The 20546-nt window shown below is 47.1% G+C and overlaps 1 protein-coding gene across 1 annotated transcript; it reads left to right on the top strand.

Moving 5' to 3' along the window:
- Positions 1 to 144: 144 nt before the first annotated feature.
- LOC138983517 (integral membrane protein GPR180-like) lies at positions 145 to 18075 on the top strand. The gene is made up of 9 exons (XM_070356769.1): positions 145 to 780; positions 1820 to 1957; positions 2655 to 2876; positions 3446 to 3626; positions 12108 to 12157; positions 13779 to 13939; positions 14841 to 15032; positions 15416 to 15493; positions 16335 to 18075. The coding sequence occupies exons 1-9, from the start codon at positions 636 to 638 to the stop codon at positions 16488 to 16490; spliced, it is 1323 nt and encodes a 440-aa protein (XP_070212870.1). The 5' UTR covers positions 145 to 635; the 3' UTR covers positions 16491 to 18075.
- The last annotated feature ends 2471 nt before the right edge of the window (positions 18076 to 20546 follow it).

Raw genomic sequence — 20546 nt, 5'->3', positions numbered from 1 at the left:
TCGTCTCTTCTCTAAACATATTGAGTTTGTGACTGTGTTGTAGAAAACAAAATTATAGTAAAATAAATTTGTTTTGATTTTTGAGATACCTTCATTTTTACGACATGTACACGTAGTTCAGCATGTTTTGGTTTCACTTTTCAGGCTGTACGAAACAAAGCAAACAACGGCTAACTCATTGACTGTACACGGCGTCGTCATCGTGTCGTCAGCGCTGGTTGCAGCGTGCCGTGCATCATTGCAAAATGAAGGATATAATTAGCCTTACATTTAGATCGTTTCGAATGAATTTTGAAGAAAACTGAGTGAATGAATCAGTGAACATCCAGACTTTGTGTCAGTTCCACTTCCAGTCCTGAGTGACTGCCAGCAGTTGATCCAGAACAACTTAATAAACTGTCTCTGACAGGCGTACTGCTAGCCTACTGCATTGAAAACCCAGTACGTAGAATGAAGTTGACACAGCTTTGACAAGATGCACTCTTGCAGAACATAAAAACAGAGGATCAAAATTCAAATGTGTGACTTTTTCATCAGTTGCATAGACCAAAGAAATCACTGGTTTAGGCAACTCAGGTAGTTGGAGGGAAAGGTCTCGTGTTTTAAAGAATTGTGTCCATCACTACAGCAAGAGGATGCAGCCTTTGACAAGTGCATTGCTTGTGGTTGTTGTGTTGAATGCCCTGGTCTTCAGTGACTGTAGGACTATTCGGGGTATTGTCAGTTCTTTGTTGGCCCGCAGGGAGAAAGGACAGTACCTCTCCTCTTTTGCCTTTCATGGTAAGTAAGATACACAATTTGGGCATAGATCATGATGTGTTATCGTGTGTGTATGTGGGCACATATACATTCTCACATCATATACTCGATATATAGCACAAGGCAGACGAATTGATCATTTTAAAGATCTCTCTATCAGTATCAGTCTATGGAAGGAAAACATAATTATCTTCTAACTTAGTAACAAGCTTCTTCTTCTTCTGCATTCGTGGGCTGAAACTCCCATGTACACTCGTGTTTTTTGCACGAGTGGAATTTTACGTGTATGACCGTTTTTTACCCTGCCATTTAGGCAGCCATACGCCGTTTTCGGAGGAATTAGCATGCTGGGTATTTTCGTGTTTCTATAACCCACCAAACTCTGACATGGATTACAGGATCTTTTTCGTGCGCACTTGGTCTTGTGCTTGCGTGTACACACGGGGGTGTTCGGACACCGAGGAGAGTCTGCACACAAAGTTGACTCTGAGAAATAAATCTCTTGCCGAACGTGGGGACGAACTCACGCTGACAGCGGCCAACTGAATACAAATCCAGCGCTCTACCGACTGAGCTACATCCCAGCCCGCGCTAGTAACAAGCTATATAGGATGGCTGATTGACAAAGTGTCCGTTTCTAAACAATGATGAATGACAAGAATGCAGGCGCAACAATTGATGTCATCGTGACGTAACATATAGAATTCTGGAAAAGTGAAGGGAAGATAATGAAAAGACAGGTATAATAATTGGGATTACTTCCCTTTACCTGTTGCCATTAAATGAATGCAATCGTAGAGTTATCAAACAATAGGTATAATATAAACTGCAATTCTCTCCAGGCAGATCCCCAAAAATAGTCACAATAGCTTCCCACTGTAGAGTAGATGAGACTGGTGCTCAAAATAAAATTTACTGTTTATTCTTGATGCCGTTTAGTTTAGTTTTAATTTAGTTTGTGGGGACAAATGCAGTAGGCTGTGAAGCACACAAATTATCCCATTCATGTTCTTTTAATCCCGAATTGTTCGTAATTTATTCTGTCTCTTTTGTGCACCAGGTGAAGCGGTGGTGAATGTGACACTGAATGCAACGTCCCAGGCCCGAGGTCGTCTGCTGTTGTACCACAGAGAAGATTGGCGTGATGCCTCTGAAGACAGTGATTGTGTTCGCCGCTTGGGCAAAGCAAGAATTCTTTGTGAGTCATGTTTTCAAGTGTGCTAAATAATTTGAAAGTGTTTACAGTTTAGATGGGATTTTTTTCTATGGACGCATGGGTAAGATTTTTGTTTGTCTGCATTATCTTCAAAAGTTTTATTCTGTACGTGTATTTAATATATTTATTTGATCTCAACAGTCATTGTTTAACTCAACTGCTAGCACAGTCTTGTAGAACAATGACTGTTTTGATCTGTGGCAAATGTCATTTTGAAGAGAAAAAAATGCAAAAAAACATATATGATAATTATAGTAACAGTAGAGCAGTGTACACTATGAAGTGGGTTTTTTCTAGTTCACAATTATACATTTTTCTTAGGATCTCTGTGACATCCTGAATCCGAGAAATTGGGCAATGGAGTTTAAAGATCTTATTAATGCGGTATAAATACTTTGCCTTCATGGTGTTGTAGAAACTTGTACGATCGTGGTGTTACACTTACAGTGGATCTCTCTTTTGAGACGTCCACAAATCTGAGTACTCAGGTCTTGAAAAGGAAGGCGTCTTAAAATTGGGGTAGACTTACAGATTTTATGAACAGAAGATCTGAAAAATGAAGGTTTTAAAAGGGAGGGAGTCTTAAATTGGAGGGTCTTAAAAGGGAGGTTCCACTGTATAACTTAATATTCTTGTTTTCTAAAAGAATTGTTGCCTTCATGGGTTCACCTTTTTCCAGTCCTGCTGAACAAAGAGCAGGGCCAGGTGAAGGTCCCTCACTCCACCCACCCCCGCATCTGGCACATCATTTATGCGGATGAGTTCACTTGCCTTGAGGGGGAGCAGGGTGTGATGACAGGCCTGCAGGGCATGATGCCGGACTTTGTGCAGTACCACCTGGATTTGCTCAACCCTGACGCCCTCGGCAACCCGCTCGAACACTTTGGCGATGAAGAGACTGGTAAGTTTTTTTGTGGTAGGGCTAGCTTCTGGGGATTTTTTTCCTGTTATCAATCAGATATATATATGTTTAGAGAGCAGGCATGAGAATGTTCCTCCTTTTGAACCTCTCTAGGTCTTCATGTTGGCTATGAAAAATCTACACATTAAATTTATTTTAAAGCTGTAAGCAACACTCTGCATATGTAAAACAGTTTCCCATCTTTTCTTAGTCTTACATCAGGGTTTAAAAAATGTTTATACAATGTTCAAAAAGAAATCTTTTTTGGATTTAGCAAACCTTGTTTCCTCCTTTTGGACCCTTTTCTATTGGTATGTGTGATATAGGTATGTGTGATATAGGTATGTGTGATATAGGTATGTGTGATATAGGTATGTGTGATATAGGTATGCTTTGACAGACAAAGAGACACACACATAGAGAGAGACTTTTTGTTCTTAACCTCTGTAAATTTACCCCTATTTTAAGACTCCCTCCTTTTTAAGACCTGTATTTTCTCATAGTTTTGGAGGTCTTAAAAGGGGGGTTCCACTGTACTAGTATTTTGTTGTCAATTGACATTGTTACAGGTATGCTGAAGTTTTACCAGCTGCTAACCGTGGCGTACTTTGTGGTGGCATGCGCCTTTGCTCCCAGACTGCACCAGACGCTGAGCAAGGGGGGACCCATGCAGCTCGTCATCCAGCTCTTGACGGTGTCCGTGTTTCTGCAGGCTGTCGGCGCCTTTCTCATGGTCATACACCTCAGTCGGTGAGTGAGTCAGAGAGCGAAGGGCTTTCTATTCATATGACACAACTACATTGGAACCTCCCTTTAAGACCTCCAAAAATCTGAGTGAAGTCTTAAAAGTAGGTAGTCTTACAGTGTAGATAAAATGACATATATATATATAGAGGTTACAACACGAGTGGTTTTTTATATGGCTTGTATTTCAGTCAAGACCCAGCGGATGAATATCAAGGGACTCACGAGCCTCTGGCGAGTGAGTCCCTTTGATATTCCCGCTGGGTCTTGACTGAAATACAAGCCATATACAAAATCACGAGTGTTGTAAACTGTATATCCCATGAAGATCCAAAAGACAACGTGTGACGGAAACATCAAGCTTTAGTTGTCTGTTCAGATGAGGCACCTCTGCACATGTACATTATTCTAAAGGCACGTCTGTTGATCTATGTCAAGTCGGTGCATAATGGTGGCTTGGTTGTCCCCGTCAGCTGAAAGCCTCTTACACGGATTTGACTGAATACCTAGTGGTTACACACGCATCTCCTGAGATCTTGGACACCTTCATCGTCTATAAGGGCCTACTGCACCACAGAAGAGCTAGAAAAACTCGCAAATTGCATCGAACAGCTTGTCCAGAGAACAGTCGTAGTCGATGATGTACCGATAAGAACGTGTGTACCAGGTACACTGTAACTTCACATGAGCATAACATTGCTTCTCGAACGGACTGGGTTTTTAACGATTGCTAGTTTGACTTCTGTTTTAGTTGAGAGCACGAGCACACACACTCAAACACATACGGCTTGTCATGTTGATCACAAGAGAGAAACAGAACTGCGAATAGAAGGAAACATAACAGATTACGTCCCCATAATATGACGCGATGGATGACAGACTTCATGAAATCTATGGCGCTGTGATCCCAAGTAACCTTCCCACACGGATCCCATGTGGGCCCCAAGTGGGATCCCACATGGTGACGTTGTGGGAAGTCCCACATGGGCGCCATGTGGGATTTGATTACGACTTCCAGTGGGAGCCCAGTGGGAAGTAAATGGGACACCAGTGGGAAACCAGTGGGACACGACTGGAAAACGGGTGGGGCACGAGTGGGATCAGGGTGGTAAACGAGTGGGATTCAGGTAGGAAGCTAGTGGGATTCAGGTGGGAAGCAAGTGGGATTCGGGTGGGAAACAAGTGGGGTTTAAATCGGAAACGTGTGGGACTTCTTAATTTTTCTTCTTCTGACTTCCGTAGAGGACTGGGTTCTTGCGAACGTCTCAAGAGTCCTGCGAATTTAAAAATCATCAATGTATAAAGAAAAACAAAAACAAGAACAACTGATACACACAGATACATATTCAAGCACACACACACTAGTTTTTAATCACTCAAATCGAGTCATCGAGCGCGCGTGCAGCCACGTGCCGTGGGAAAGCCGTGTTGATGCGTTCATCAACCTTCGAGTTTGACAGCAATCCCACTGATCGTCTTCGCTTTGTTGAATATGAAGCACCGCCATTATATTACTCGGTGTTCTTCAGATGTAATCTTTAATCCATGCACATGCAATACTCGCGCGCACGGAACGTATTCACAGTCTATTCGCCGGCAATTGTAGCAAATTTCACACACTCTCGCGGAACTGAACAGGGCAGAATAATAGTCCCGCAGTGAAAACAAAAATCCTTGAAAATATTTAGTCATCACGTGAGTAAATAAACCATTAAATTACATATTATTACCCAACTCACATATAGCAATTAACTCTAGTTCAGTGCTGGTAACGCTGTACGCGTTCCCCTTGGTAACAAGGGAGACCACCCTAAAAAAGAGTGATCCATCCCATAATATCAGACCGATGTCCGGTCCAACATCCGTATGCGTGCGCATACGCCGCCATTTGTATCATTCTCTCTCAGCGGTTCAACTGGGAAGGACGCTCCTGATGTACGCTCCTGCTGTCTTCAGCATTTTGTCTTAGTCTTTGGCTTTGGCATCTCCCCTTGGTCGTCGCCTAACTGTTCACCTTTACCTACGCTGTGTGGTGAGATCTTTCCGTTTTGTTATAACTTTAGCGACGTTTTTCGTCGCTCGTTTTGTACTTGTGAAATTTTTCTGAAATTGTTTTTCTTTGAAATTTTTCGTGAGTTCTTTCGCTATGGCGGAGGCTGCGCTTGTTGATAGCGCCAAAAGGAAGCCTAGTTCGAGGCAGGTTTCTGACGATACGCCTCCAAAACGTAGCTCTAGGAGAGAGAAGGGCGCAGGAAAATCCGCGTCTGTTTCTTCTGATTCAACTTCTGTTAAATCTCCCGTGTTAGCAGACGTCAGTTTAACTTCCGGTCAGGCTTGTTTACGTTCTGGCAAGAGTGGTGTTTCGGGCAAAGCTTCTTCTTCTTCTGCTTCTGCTTCTGCTTCTGCCTCAACTTCAGATGGCTGCCCTGGGTTAGCGCCAACTGAAGTTGCGTCTTTATTGTTGACTTTGAGCGCTCAAGTTTCGACACTTGCGTCGGAATTATCTTCCACTAGGGAGGAATTACGACCGCTTCCGTCTGGTGCTTCTGATGTTCTCTCCTTAGCACAGGTACGGCAGTCTCCTGCAGTTCCGGCTTCGACTTCCGCTTTGCCTTCGGCGACTGTGACTCGGGCGGATGTCCATGCTTCGCAGGATGGGAGTACCAAGTTGGTGTCTCTCCTTTATGGGACACCAGTTCAAGGTATGTCTACACCGCTTGCCGGTGTGCGAGCTCAGGGGGCTCTCTCTGGCGTTGGTAGTCGTGAGAGTTCCCACGAGCAGCGAAAGGACGAACGCCTCCGTACGTCTCTTTATGAGAATATCGGGGACCGTTTTAGTCCTCTTCCGCCCGGGGGGCAGGAAGTGGTCGGTTCTGCCGACGATAAACTGTCTGATGTTCTGCCTCCTGGCTCCGAGCTTGATCTCGAGTCGGAGTGTAGGGCGGAAGACGGGGATGCCTCAGTGGTAGAGGATTCCCAACTGAATTTGCCCGTGAAGCTGTCAGCCGCAGTGGCGCTGGCGGCGGAAACGGCGTTCAGATACTTTCCGGAAGGGGTGGTGAAGGACAAGGCTCAGCTTCACCCACCTCGTTCTGCTTTTGACGATTTCCGGAGTGCTCAGGAGCAACGGCCTCGCTACCGCTTCCGGGAATCGTCAACTATTGCCTATGAAATGGCTAACGTCTTGTGTGGTAAACGCAAACCGGCGGTGCCGTTGTTGGTTCAGCACGGCGATGCCCCGGAAGACGTTGTCTTTTGGCTGGCTCAGCCTGGGGCTCGGGCTGCTTCCGGTGTTCCGAAGTTCAAGCTCACCCCTTATCCTGTGAATCTGATTGACTCTTTTGCTCTGCCGTCAGGGGCACTTCCGGTGACGCCGGAACTTGCTGCTTTGAGAGAGGACGGGTACAATAGGGATAGAGTTGTCCCATGTACTGACGGTTCTCTCACAGCTGTGGAGGAAGTTGGAAGGTCTTTGCTGGAGCTCACGTCCGTGTCGGAGTCTCTGCAAAGGTCTTTATCCAGATCGATTGCCACATCTCTTGATCCTTTTGAATTTCGGTTTGATGCGTCGCCGACAGATGTTTCAACACTGCTGGCTACTCTGGGCAAGGTGACTAGAGAACAGGTTACTTTGTCTGCCCGGCTGTATACTCACGCGGTGCTTTCAAGGAGATCAGCCTTCTTGACGGGGTCCAGATTTCGGGACACCGCGACTGTGGAGAGGCTGAAGGTCTCCCCTTTTGCTGAGGGGTCTCTCTTAGGGCAGGCGTCTTTCGATGCACTCCAGAAAGAGACGCAGGACGCGCGGGATGTAGCGATCGCGCGTTTGGCTTCACAGGGCTTCCAGAAGCCTCAGGGCAAGTCTCAGACTCAGGCGTTTTCTTCTGCTAAGCCTCAGACGTCTTCGTCAGGTGGTGGGAAGGCCCAGAAGCAGTCATTCTCCTCCAGGGGTAGGGGGCGTGGAGCTCCATACCCTAAGAGGGGTCAGTCTTTCGGGGGTTCCAGGGGGTCGGGGCGTAAGCCTCACCCCCAATGAAACTTCCCCGAACAACACATCCCGGTGGCCCCCGCGCTAGTTGTAGCGGGCGGCCCGTCCAGGGCCCTTTCTTCCTGGCTGCAACTGGTGGCCAGCAAGTGGGTCACGGGGATAGTGTGTTCGGGGTTCCGGCTTCTCTGGTCAGGGCAGAAGGCTCCCCTGGTCAGGATAATCCCGCCCTGCAGGGCGCCAAAGGATTTGGTGGCACGGAACGCGGTCCAGGAGGAGGTCTCGGCTCTGCTGCTCAAGGGAGCTATAGAGGAGGTCTTGGACGCGCGGTCCCCGGGGTTTTACGGCAGACTTTTTGTAGTGCCGAAAGCCTCGGGGGCGTGGAGGCCGGTGTTAGATCTTTCTCCTTTGAACAAGTTTCTGAGAGTAATCAAGTTTACCATGGAAACTCCAACTTCGGTTCGGGAGGCCTTACGGCCGGGAGATTGGGCAACGTCGATCGATCTTACAGACGCTTACTTTCACGTCCTCATACATGTCGCGGACAGGAAGTGGCTTCGCTTCCCTTGGGGCGGCAAAGCTTACCAGTTCAGGGCTCTGCCGTTCGGCCTGTCTTTAGCTCCGTGGATTTTCACGATTGTGGTCAGGCAGCTTTGCGCTCTTGTGAGACAGGAAGGCATCCGTCTCAGAGCATACCTGGACGATTGGTTAATCCTTCACCAGAACAGGGGGCTTTGCGAGGCTCATACGCACAGGGTGCTGAGCCGGGCGGCACAACTGGGTTTCTCTGTCAACCTGACAAAATCCGAGTTGGAACCATCCCAGACGTTTACTTACCTGGGCATGGAATTCGACACGCTTCGGTGGTCTGTCCGTCCGTCTCAAAGGCGGATCGACAAGCTTCAGGGTCTGATTCGGTCTCTCTACGGAGAGAATCACGCCAGTGCAAGGGTTCTGACTTCGGTTCTGGGTCAGATGGAATCCATGGCTTCCCTCATTCCGTTGGGCAGGGTTCACAAGAGGCCTTTTCAGGCCTCCCTGCAGTCAAGGTGGGATCAGACATCCCAGGACTGGAGTGCTCCGATCGCACTGGGAACTTGGTTTCAGCAGACCACAGGTGTTTGGCTTCTTCCGGATTTGTTCCGGGGTGTTCCCATTGTTCGTCCACCGCCGGAGAGAGAGTTGTTTACGGACGCATCTCTGACGGGGTGGGGTGCTCATCTGGACGAGCACATGGTTTCGGGAGTTTGGGATTGCTCTCAGGCCTCCCTACATATCAATGTACTGGAGTTGGAGGCCGTTTCCCTGGCGCTTCTAGCGTTCAAGCCTTTCCTGGAGGGCAGTCATGTACGTCTTCACACCGACAACATGTCTGTGGCGTCGTATGTGAACAAGCAGGGGGGGACTCGGTCTCACAGTCTTTCCGACATTGCATGTCGCATTCTCAAGTGGTGTCACGCCCAGCACATTCTGTTGTCAGCAGTGTACTTGAAGGGCAGTCTGAACGTCCTTGCAGACACTTTGAGCAGAGGGGACAGGATTGTTCATTCAGAGTGGACTCTCACACACCAGTCTTTGCAGCGGCTTTGGTCGCAGATCGACAAGCCCAAGATAGATCTCTTTGCGACGAGGTTTTCGGCGAGACTGCCTCTCTTTGTGTCCCCCTTCCCGGATCCTCTGGCCTGGAAGGTGAATGCTCTGGAAGTGGATTGGTCAGATCTTCCGGCGTATGCCTTCCCTCCGTTCTGCCTCTTAGGCAAAGTCCTCAGGAAAGTGGACTTGGAGAAACCAGCGCTGGTTCTGGTCGCTCCTCTGTGGCCAAGCCAGCACTGGTTTCCCGACCTACTGCGTCTAGCAGTTCGGCCCCCAATCCCTCTCGCCCTGAAAAGAGGAGATCTCGTGCAGCCTCGGTCAGGCGTTCAGCACGAGAACCCACAGATCCTGGCCCTTCACGCGTGGATTCTGTCCGAAGCGCTTTGCGTAGGGCAGGGGCCTCTTCCCCTACTCTGAGATTCGTTGGACATGCGCATAGAAAATCGACTTCTTCGGTTTACTCATCGCACTGGGCCTCTTGGTCTAGGTGGTGCGCGCTTAACGGGGTTAAACCTCTTTCTCCTAGGTCTATTCAGGTAGCCAACCATCTGTCTTGGTTGGCTGATCAGGGGGCTTCTCCCTCTTCTATTAGGGTCCGGAGGTCGGCGATCTCTTCGACCCTCGCGCAATTAGGCCACAAAATTTCGCTCGGAGGGGTTATCGCTAGTGTTATTAAGGGGGCTGCCCTTTTAGCAGCTCGTTCAAAATCGCTTCTCCCTGCATGGGATTTGTTCCTGGTCTTACGTTTCTTAGCCTCGGATGAGTTCGAGCCTCTTTTGTCAGCCACTTTGGCCGATTTGACGCGTAAGACTGTGTTTTTAACGCTTCTCTCTACTTCTAGGAGAGGTAGTGAGGTGCATTCTTTGTCGGGTTTAGACAAGGATATTGCGTTCGAGAAGGATGGTTCCATTTCTCTCAAATTTGTTCCCGGCTTTCTCGCGAAAAATCAGAAACCTGGCCAGCTTTCTCCAATCTTGCGCATTCCACCCTTGAGCAAGATTTTGGCTCCTGGAGATCCCGATATTGCAAATTGTCCTGTGAGAGCTCTCCGATGTTACCTGTCTCGAACTCGGCCTGTTAGGTCAGAAAGTCAAAAGCTTCTTTTCATATCTTTAAACACGGCTAGGTGTAAGGATATAGCGAAGGTGACTCTGGCCAAATGGATCTCCACTCTGATCAAACGAGCATATGCCTGGTGGCTAGTGCAGTCGGGTGATGATAGGGCAGTTTTGCCTCTCACCGCGGCTAGAACCCATGAGGCGAGAGCCTGGACATCCTCAGTGGCAGTTCTTCGGTCCGGCAAGCTAGCCGAGGTACTGGAAGCTGCGTATTGGCGCTCTGAGGACGTTTTCGTCAACTTTTACCTCAGAGACGTCGCTTCTGTCAGACAGGATGGAAGCTCCGCGCTGCCTGCCATGGTAGCGGCGGGACAAGTCCTGCGTGCTTAGTTTTGGTAAGTACCCACCACCTATAGTAGCAATCTGCTATATGTGAGTTGGGTAATAATATGTAATTTAATCCAAAATTTTAATAATAAATTTTCATTTAATTAATATACTTACCCAACTCACATCGTTTAAACCCTCCCGCCTCCCCGCTGTGGTGGTATTGGGTTCTAAAAAAGTAGTGAGTTGGGCTTCGTTCGAATGATACAAATGGCGGCGTATGCGCACGCATACGGATGTTGGACCGGACATCGGTCTGATATTATGGGATGGATCACTCTTTTTTAGGGTGGTCTCCCTTGTTACCAAGGGGAACGCGTACAGCGTTACCAGCACTGAACTAGAGTTAATTGCTATATGTGAGTTGGGTAAGTATATTAATTAAATTAAAATTTATTATTAAAATTTTGGATTCTAGAGACAACAGTTGTTATTAACAGAACTGCAATAATTACACACATATAAAATACTTCGGTGTATTTTGAATGATAGTATTCAACGTTTGCTACGATTCAAACGAGTCTAGTGTAAACAGCGTGTGCTGTGACGTCACCGATCTCGATGGGGCAAATTGCAGACTCGCGCAGTGACAGTGTGTCGCGCTCGCAGCGTCGGAACATTTTCCTCGCACGCTGTGTGGGAACGAAGAGGGAATTCCCACTTTTATCCCATTTCTGTCGAAGTGCAAGCTTGTTTCCCAGAGACTAAGGGACGGCCCAGGTCTATACCACTTTCTTCCCATAGCTTTGACTGTGGGAGTTCTGTGGGATGGGAGTGGGCCCACTCTCCCATCCTCTTCCCACTTATTCACCACTGGGAACCCAGTGGGAATTCAATATGCGTGTTACTTGGGATGATAGTCTTGGCAAGGGGGGTTTTACTGCACATCAACCAAGCAGATTAGCTGTGAAGTGGCTAAAGGCGAAAAAGGGATGGATCGGGATATTGGTGGGTATCTCGTCTTCTTCGTTCATGGGCGGAAACTCCCACGTTCACTCATGGTTTTTTGTATTTGTATGACCGTTTTTGTCCCGCCATTCAGGCAGCATACGCCAATTTTGGGGGGGTTGGTGCGTATAAAGAGGGGTAGGTGTTCACAAAGGAAGGACAGCTATCTATGTTTGCCTTCTGTGTATGGTTTGTCGATGAGATATAAATTCACAGCAATGTCAGGGCCAGATGTGAATGTTGTTTGTTTTGTGAGTGTTGTTTACGATAGATGATGTAAATGGAATGGACTGCATCATAATGTGGTGTGTTTCAGATAGATGATGTAAATGGAATGGACTGCATCATAATGTGGTGTGTTTCAGATCGATGATGTAAATGGAATGAACTGCATCATAATGCGGTGTGTTTCAGATAGATGATGTAAATGGAATGGACTGCATCATAATGTGGTGTATGTGTTTCAGATAGATGATGTAAATGGAATGGACTGCATCATAATGTGGTGTGTTTCAGATATTCAAGGGATGGCATTGGATCTCCTGCACTGGAATTAATATCTGAGTGTGAGTACAGTATAAACTTTTTTAACAACATGTCTTGTAACCTTGATGCTTGCAAAATGAAACATTGTCATACATGTAGTTTTCTTTTCTTAAAAAAATGCATGGACATGTTATGCATGCTGTAATAAAGGGCATATAAACATTGTGAAGACTATGGTGTTTATTTACAGTGACTTTCATCCCTTCAAAGGGATAATAGTCTAAATCTGACTGTGGTAAGATGAACAAAGTTAAAAAACAAAGGAATACTGTACTCACCAATACAAGAACGAGACAAGACGGTACGAATTTTCGCTTATGGAAGCTTCATCAGGAAAAACAAGAACACAAAAGACAACAAAAAGCAGACGCAACACGGAACGAACAAGGTTTGAAAGAAAATGGAGGGGAAACACGCAAAAAAGGGAAGGAACTCTAGGAACGGAAATGAATGAAAGGGGAGAGAAGTGGTTGGATGATGTCATGGACACAGGCATACTAGACTAAAAGTGATACACATTCATAAAAGGGGGGGGGGGGGGGGGGGGACAGAGGGGAAAAAAAAAAGAAAAAAAAAAGGGGGGGGGAGGGGGGGAAACATACGCACGCACACGCACACATACACACACAACCAAAAACATGAATAATAGTTTTATAAGTTATGCAGTGGAACCTCCCTTTCAAGAACTAAAAAAAACTGAAAAACTTGGGTCTAGAAAGGAAAGGAGTCTTAAATGTTAAGGTACCTAAATGTACAGATGTTATAAATAGAAAATGTTAAAAGCTGGGGTTTTAAAGTGGGGGGAGGGGGGGAGGCTTAGAATGGGTGATATTAAAAGGGGGCCTATTTCAGCTATACGAGAGACGCTTGGTGTGCGCATTGCCTCTTCAAACACGGTCCTATTTTTTGAGTCCCGTAAAATGTATTATGACAGCCTGATGTTAAAAGATTAGATGGGTGGGGTTAAAGGTGGGGGGGGGGGGGGGGGGGGGTTGATGTATAATTATGTACAGCTTGATAATAAAAGATTAAAACAGGAGTTGCTTGGGTTCCTTAGGTCTTCGTTTGAACCCACTGTCTCCCGATACCCCCCCGCGGGTTAGGGGAAAGAATTTACCCGATGCTCCCCAGCATGTCGTAAGAGGCGACTAACAGATTCTGTTTCTCCTTTTACCCTTGTTAAGTGTTTCTTGTATAGAATATAGTCAATGTTTGTAAAGATTTTAGTCAAGCAGTATGTAAGAAATGTTAAGTCCTTTGTACTGGAAACTTGCATTCTCCCAGTAAGGTAATATATTGTACTACGTTGCAAGCCCCTGGAGCAATTTTTTGATTAGTGCTTTTGTGAACAAGAAACAATTAACAAGTGGCTCTATCCCATCTCCCCCCCCCCCCCCCCCCCCCCCCCCCCCCCCCCCCCCCCCCCCCCCCCCCCCCCCCCCCCCCCCCCCCCCCCCCCCCCCCCCCCCCCCCCCCCCCCCCCCCCTTTCCCCGTCGCGATATAACCTTCGTGGTTGAAAACGACGTTAAACACCAAATAAAGAAAGAAAGAACTGTCTCCCGATTGCTGACGAAAGGGTGTCAGGACTGGGCAGTGGTGGGGAAGTTCCACTGTAAAATGAGGTTATTGATGTGTTGCAGTATCCAACGTGCTGTCTCAGTTTACCATGTTGCTGATGTTGCTGAGCCTGTCGCTCGGCTGGACTCTGGCGTCGGCCCACTCCGTGTGCCGCTACTCACACTTCAGGTCTCTGGCACAGCGCCCCGCGGCCCACCTGGTGGGGGCTTTGGGGGTTTTACAGGTAAGCCGTGCAGGTAGAGGAAAAACTGGGTTTTCATTACATGTCATTTCATTTACTCTATTATCCCAATGCTGGGAAATTCGGGTCGCTGCCTCCCAGTGGAAAGCTAGCAGCAACAAGAGTCACGCTACCCAGGTGTGTGTGTGTTGAATCAGCCACCTGCACCGAGGTCACTGTGGTGACACGGGGGTGGGACATGGATACCGTCTCTGAGTCTGCACATACAGTTGACCCGTGTCGGTCCCGGCCGGGATTCAAACCTGTGACCTTAGAATCACAAGTCCAGTGCTCGACCAACTGAGCTACCCGGCCCCCTTGGCTTGGGGTTGGTGAAAGAGAGGGGGATAGATTGTGTGTGTGTGTGTGTGTGCGTGTGCATGTGCGTGCGTGCGTGTTGTGTGTGTGTGTGTGCCCACTTTGCATGATTATATGTAATACATTATTTTGAATTGAACTGCTTCGCTCTGAACTTGGTCAAGGTGAGCAAAGTCTTTTTCTTCTTCTTGTCGATCACTCAGATGGAAACGTCGGTTCTCCGCGCAAATGTTGCCGTGCGCTGTAGGTCGTTCAGACTGCCATAGAGCTTCCCTTGCACCGTGGTCGCCTCCGCCAAGATCTGGCTCCTGAGGCCATCGTGTAGTGGGCAAGTCTGCAGCAGGTGTTCCGTTGTCATGCTGCCTGTTTGACAAGGGCACTGGTCTGACTGACCAATTCTGAACTTGGTGAAAAGGTGGTGGTTCATTCGGTTGTGGCCTGTCCGCAGCCTGAATATGAGGACCTGCTCAGACCAGTTATTTGGGAACATGGGGGTGAGCAAAGTCAAGGTGAGAAAGACTTTTTGAAGAAAGTGACAAAAACAAGGTATGAGTGTTGTTCTGGAGATGTTGGGTTGTGTGTGCAGGGCTTGTTGTTTCTATGGGAACAGTACGAGGGCCAGGACAGTCGGCAGTTCTACGCACACAGGAGCATGCTGGGAGTAGCGTTGGTCTTGCTGAGAATTTCATTGGCCGGTCTGTTGGCATGGAATCTTCATTGCGTGATTCGTGCTGAGCGCAGCGCATTGAAACGCGAGTTCTACACTAATTTTATGAAGGTAGGAATTGTGGAAATAACTTTGCTGGGAATATACCAGAATCAACTTTTTTTCAAACGTATTGAATTTGCCTCAATCAACTTTATTGTTCATAACTATACCTGAAAGTTGCTGTGGTAAAGCTTACAACAGATATCTGCTTGGGAAAAGATCCATTGTAACCTCTTTTTCTTCATAAAGTAATGAAATTCTCTCTGTGAGTCATGCGTTTCACATTTTCATTACCAATCTGTTTTGCAATACCCACACAATCTCTGCGACATGTTAACTTTTTATTTTATTTTTTTATGTTTATTTTGGTGGAAAGACTTGCTTTTCTATATTACATTGTAAACCTAAAGCATACGTGATAATGCTGAGTTGTGGCTATGTGACGATTTCAGTGCTGCATGCTGTGGTTCCTGTGTTATCCTGTCTTTGTACTCTTCACAAGGCTTGTCTCAGAATATTTACGTTACAAAGTGAGTATGCACCATCTCTCCTATCCTTACTTATACGCTATAGCTGTGTTAGGTTTAGAAAGGAGTTAATTTGGGAATGAACAGATTGTGAAGATTTACACCATATACAAAAAAGTATTAAACAATGGCGACTGCACGTGAGAGAGAACAATAAAGAGACCAAAAAGCAATGTACTCACGTTAAAATGACGAACACGGAACGAATAACGGCGACGTTTCGACCTAAGTGTAGTTGTTTTGTCAGTTGTTCTCCTCTTTATTTGTTCTATCGTCTTTCTTCTTCTTTTTTGTGTGTGTACTTTTGTGTTTTTGTGCCTGAAGAAGACCCTTAGGTCGAAACGTCGCCGTTATTCGTTCCGTGTTCGTCATTTTAACGTGAGTACATTGCTTTTTGGTCTCTTTATATACAAAAAAATTATTGTCAAAGAAAGCACGAAAATAGGAATAAAATATATATAGAATTTTAGTCTTTTTGCTGTAGTGTTTATCCTCTCTACTGATATTTGCTTTCCATGTGCTTTAAGGTCTGTCATTGTTTATTGTCATTGTCAAATAAAACTTATGACTGTGAATTACTGTAGCTATTTGTAGTTGTTGTTTGTTTTTTGTTTGTTTGTTTTTTGGTATGTTTTTTTTACCATGTTTCAGTTCATCACAAGTATTGATTCTTTTGTATGTTACAGTTGATTACAATAGGAGTGTTGATTCCTACTTTATCTTATCTGTGTGTTTCAGTTCATCACAACAGGAATATTTATTCATACTCTTATCTTATCCGTGTTTCAGTTCGTCACAAAAGGAGTGTTGATTCCTACTACTCCATCTTATGTGTGTATTTCAGTTGATTACGATGGGTGTGTTGATCTGCCAGTCAATAGCAGGAGTGTTCCTCTATCGGCTCTTCCTTTCCCGCAGTTTGTACTGGGAGGTGTCCGCTCTTTCCAGCAACCTGCCCCTGCGCCTCGATCGAAGTTTCAGCCTGAAAATGTACTCTTGATGAATGCTGCATGTCTGCGTCTGGTTGTGTAAAGTTGCTGTGTGAATGCTTGGCTTTACCCATTGTTTTGACTAAAAGACATCAATGAGAAAGCTTGTTTAGGGCTCAACCACTGGCTGCCATTATTACATTGAAATGTTCTAACTGCAAAAAGACGAACTCCAGAAATAACTGTCAGGTTTGTATGGGTTTTGAAAGAGTGAACGCCCTTGCTTTTATTGAGGCAAGCTTTCCACACATGTTCCTTGTCCGCATGTTTCAGACACATGCACCCCTAGCTGGAATATAATGTCACATGGGAAAGCTTGACTCGACAAAAGCAAGAGTAATAACTTTCACAACTGACACCAACCCAAAAGAGTTATTTGGGAACATTGTTGCTTCATGGAATGTTCTCCTGGCATAAGTAACAGTTTTTGGACTGAATTCAAGTTTTGAGGAATGGTTTTTGGGTGTATATCAATGCACGGATGTGTTTGTGGGTTAAAAGTCAAACCAGGCAATGACTTGCTAACTTAAGCTTCATGTCTTAGCAACCCGGCCGTTTTGTGACTTTTGGAGAAGGTTTTGGGACCTTGGAAGTCCTCACTATCAGAAAGATACCACTTCCACATTCTCATTTGTTAATGAGAGTATCGGAGACTCTTGAGTACTGCTAAACTGGTGGGAATGCACATGTAGCCCTCAGGTCATTGAAGGCCACTTGGTGAGGACAGTTCACCTCATTGTCACAGATCTGGTCAAGCTCTCACATGGGATAAAACCACCCTGCCCCTTGGCAGGGATCGCGCTAGCTTTTTAAAAAACGCGTAAGTCATACGCAACGAAACGAAAAAAACGCGTCACGGACCAATATTTTTGCGTACTACGAAAACACGTACAGACACAAACAAAACACGCACGAAAGACTTAAAGACACTCCTTACCTAAATACGGCGAGTTTTCCTGTCGAACTCCGCGCACGCCTGTCGAATAACACCCCTGCTGTCTCCAACCTTCGGGCCTTGCGAGTTTGTTTCCCGCTCTAATACGACTAGACACACTTTCCGCCTTTTGGAAGCGCGAGATGGGAGAGCAGCTAATGTCTGTTTCATTATCCGACAAGACATTATCTGGTAATACCCTCGTTACGTTCGTTTGCGATACTTCGATGCAAAAAGAAACGGACTTTAGTTTTGACGCGCAGATTTCATGTGTGTCGTCACTTCTCGAGCCCTATAGTCAGTTTCAGGATCGGGTGATTATTAAGTCAGAGCAAAAGCGCTGCGTGAAGACAAGAAAAAGTTACAATATTTTTGCGTATGGCTTGCGCGGCGCGGCGAAAAAAACGCGTCAGCGACTTTTAAAATGCGTCAAATACGCACAAATCGTGCGTAAACGCGATCCCTGCCCTTGGTCACAATGACCAACAGTCAACAGCCTGGGTGCTCTCACATGGGATAAAACCACCCTGCCCCTTGGTCACAATGACCAACAGTCAACAGCCTGGGTGCTCTCACATGGGATAAAACCACCCTGCCCCTTGGTCACAATGACCAACAGTGAACAGCCTGGGTGCTCTCACATGGGATAAAACCATCCTGCCCCTTGGTCGCAATGACCAACAGTCAACAGCCTGGGTGCTCTCACATGGGATAAAACCACCCTACCACTTGCACACAATGACCAACAGTGAACAGCCTGGGTGCTCTCACATGGGATAAAACCACCCTACCCCTTGGTCACATACCAACAGTCAACAGCCTGGGTGCTCTCACATGGGATAAAACCACCCTGCCCCTTGGTCACAATGACCAACAGTCAACAGCCTGGGTGCTCTCACATGGGATAAAACCACCCTGCCCCTTGGTCACATACCAACAGTCAACAGCCTGGGTGCTCTCACATGGGATAAAACCACCCTGCCCCTTGGTCACAATGACCAACTGTCAACAGCCTGGGTGCTCTCACATGGGATAACACCACCCTGCCCCTTGGTCACAATGACCAACAGTCAACAGCCTGGGTGCTCTCACATGGGATAAAACCACCCTGCCCCTTGGTCACAATGACCAACAGTCAACAGCCTGGGTGCTCTCACATGGGATAAAACCATCCTGCCCCTTGGTCACAATGACCAACAGTCAACAGCCTGGGTGCTCTCACATGGGATAAAACCACCCTGCCCCTTGGTCACAATGACCAACAGTCAACAGCCTGGGTGCTCTCACATGGGATAAAACCATCCTGCCCCTTGGTCACAATGACCAACAGTCAACAGCCTGGGTGCTCTCACATGGGATAAAACCATCCTGCCCCTTGGTCACAATGACCAACAGTCAACAGCCTGGGTGCTCTCACATGGGATAAAACCATCCTGCCCCTTGGTCGCAATGACCAACAGTCAACAGCCTGGGTGCTCTCACATGGGATAACACCACCCTGCCCCTTGGTCACAATGACCAACAGTGAACAGCCTGGGTGCTCTCACATGGGATAAAACCACCCTGCCCCTTGGTCACATACCAACAGTCAACTGCCTGGCTGCTCTCACATGGGATAAAACCACCCTGCCCCTTGGTCACAATGACCAACAGTCAACAGCCTGGGTGCTCTCACATGGTATAAAACCACCCTGCCCCTTGGTCACAATGACCAACAGTCAACAGCCTGGGTGCTCTCACATGGTATAAAACCACCCTGCCCCTTGGTCACAATGACCAACAGTCAACAGCCTGGGTGCTCTCACATGGGATAAAACCATCCTGCCCCTTGGTCACAATGACCAACAGTGAACAGCCTGGGTGCTCTCACATGGGATAGAACCACCCTGCCCCTTGGTCACAATGACCAGCAGTCAACAGCCTGGGTGCTCTCACATGGGATAAAACCACCCTGCCCCTTGGTCACAATGACCAACAGCCTGGGTGCTCTCACATGGGATAAAACCACCCTGCCCCTTGGTCGCAATGACCAGCAGTCAACAGCCTGGGTGCTCTCACATGGGATAAAACCATCCTGCCCTTGGTCACAATGACCAACAGTCAACAGCCTGGGTGCTCTCACATGGGATAAAACCACCCTGCCCCTTGGTCACAATGACCAACAGTCAACAGCCTGGGTGCTCTCACATGGGATAAAACCACCCTGCCCCTTGGTCACAATGACCAACAGTCAACAGCCTGGGTGCTCTCACATGGGATAAAACCATCCTGCCCCTTGGTCACATACCAACAGTCAACAGCCTGGGTGCTCTCACATGGGATAAAACCATCCTGCCCCTTGGTCACATACCAACAGTCAACAGCCTGGGTGCTCTCACATGGGATAAAACCACCCTGCCCCTTGGTCACAATGACCAACAGTGAACAGCCTGGGTGCTCTCTGTGCACAGTGCTATTTTTCTTGTTAAGAATAAATTTTGGGAATTAATTTATAAAAATAAATCCAGCTTACCACAGCAAGCAGTGAGGGTGTTGATTTTTGGTTATGACCCAGTGGATGGATGGTCTAAAGCTAGGATTCCATTCTTACGGGTGCGGCTCCGGCGACGGCAGCGGCGACGGCAATTTGAAAAACATTGATGAAAGAAGGGATGACCCCATTCACACGGGTGCGGTACGGCGACGGCCCGGCGTGCGTGCGTTTTTTCAAGAAAGCTCCATGTAGCTTTCTGGACTGCCGTCGCCGGACGCCGTCTGGTATTTTGTGGGCGTGTCTCTTTTCCCGCGTTTTTCTCAGAGCCTTTCCGAGCACAAAGAGACGAAAATACTGCTGAAACCTTTCGCCATCGAGTTGCAGTTCTTGAACAAGATGGTGATAGGTTCCATACTGCCGTCTTTTCTCCAAAATGGCATGCACCCACCAGCGATGTCGTCTCTTTTGGCGTTTTTTCATTTGGCGGTACGCTAATAATATTAACATAAATTGTTCTTCATTATGAATGACAGTTTGCATGAGACGAGACCAATGTGGAGCCATGGCGGCATTGGCGGGAAGAGAACATATCCGGACGACGTCGCCGTTATATACGGTTCACGACGATGCGTTTTTCTCGCCAGAGCCGGATGCCGTTGC

The sequence above is a fragment of the Littorina saxatilis genome, linkage group LG13 (genome assembly GCF_037325665.1).
Source record: "Littorina saxatilis isolate snail1 linkage group LG13, US_GU_Lsax_2.0, whole genome shotgun sequence".
In the NCBI taxonomy this organism is placed as follows: domain Eukaryota; kingdom Metazoa; phylum Mollusca; class Gastropoda; order Littorinimorpha; family Littorinidae; genus Littorina; species Littorina saxatilis.
This window is presented reverse-complemented; position numbering and strand designations above follow the sequence as displayed.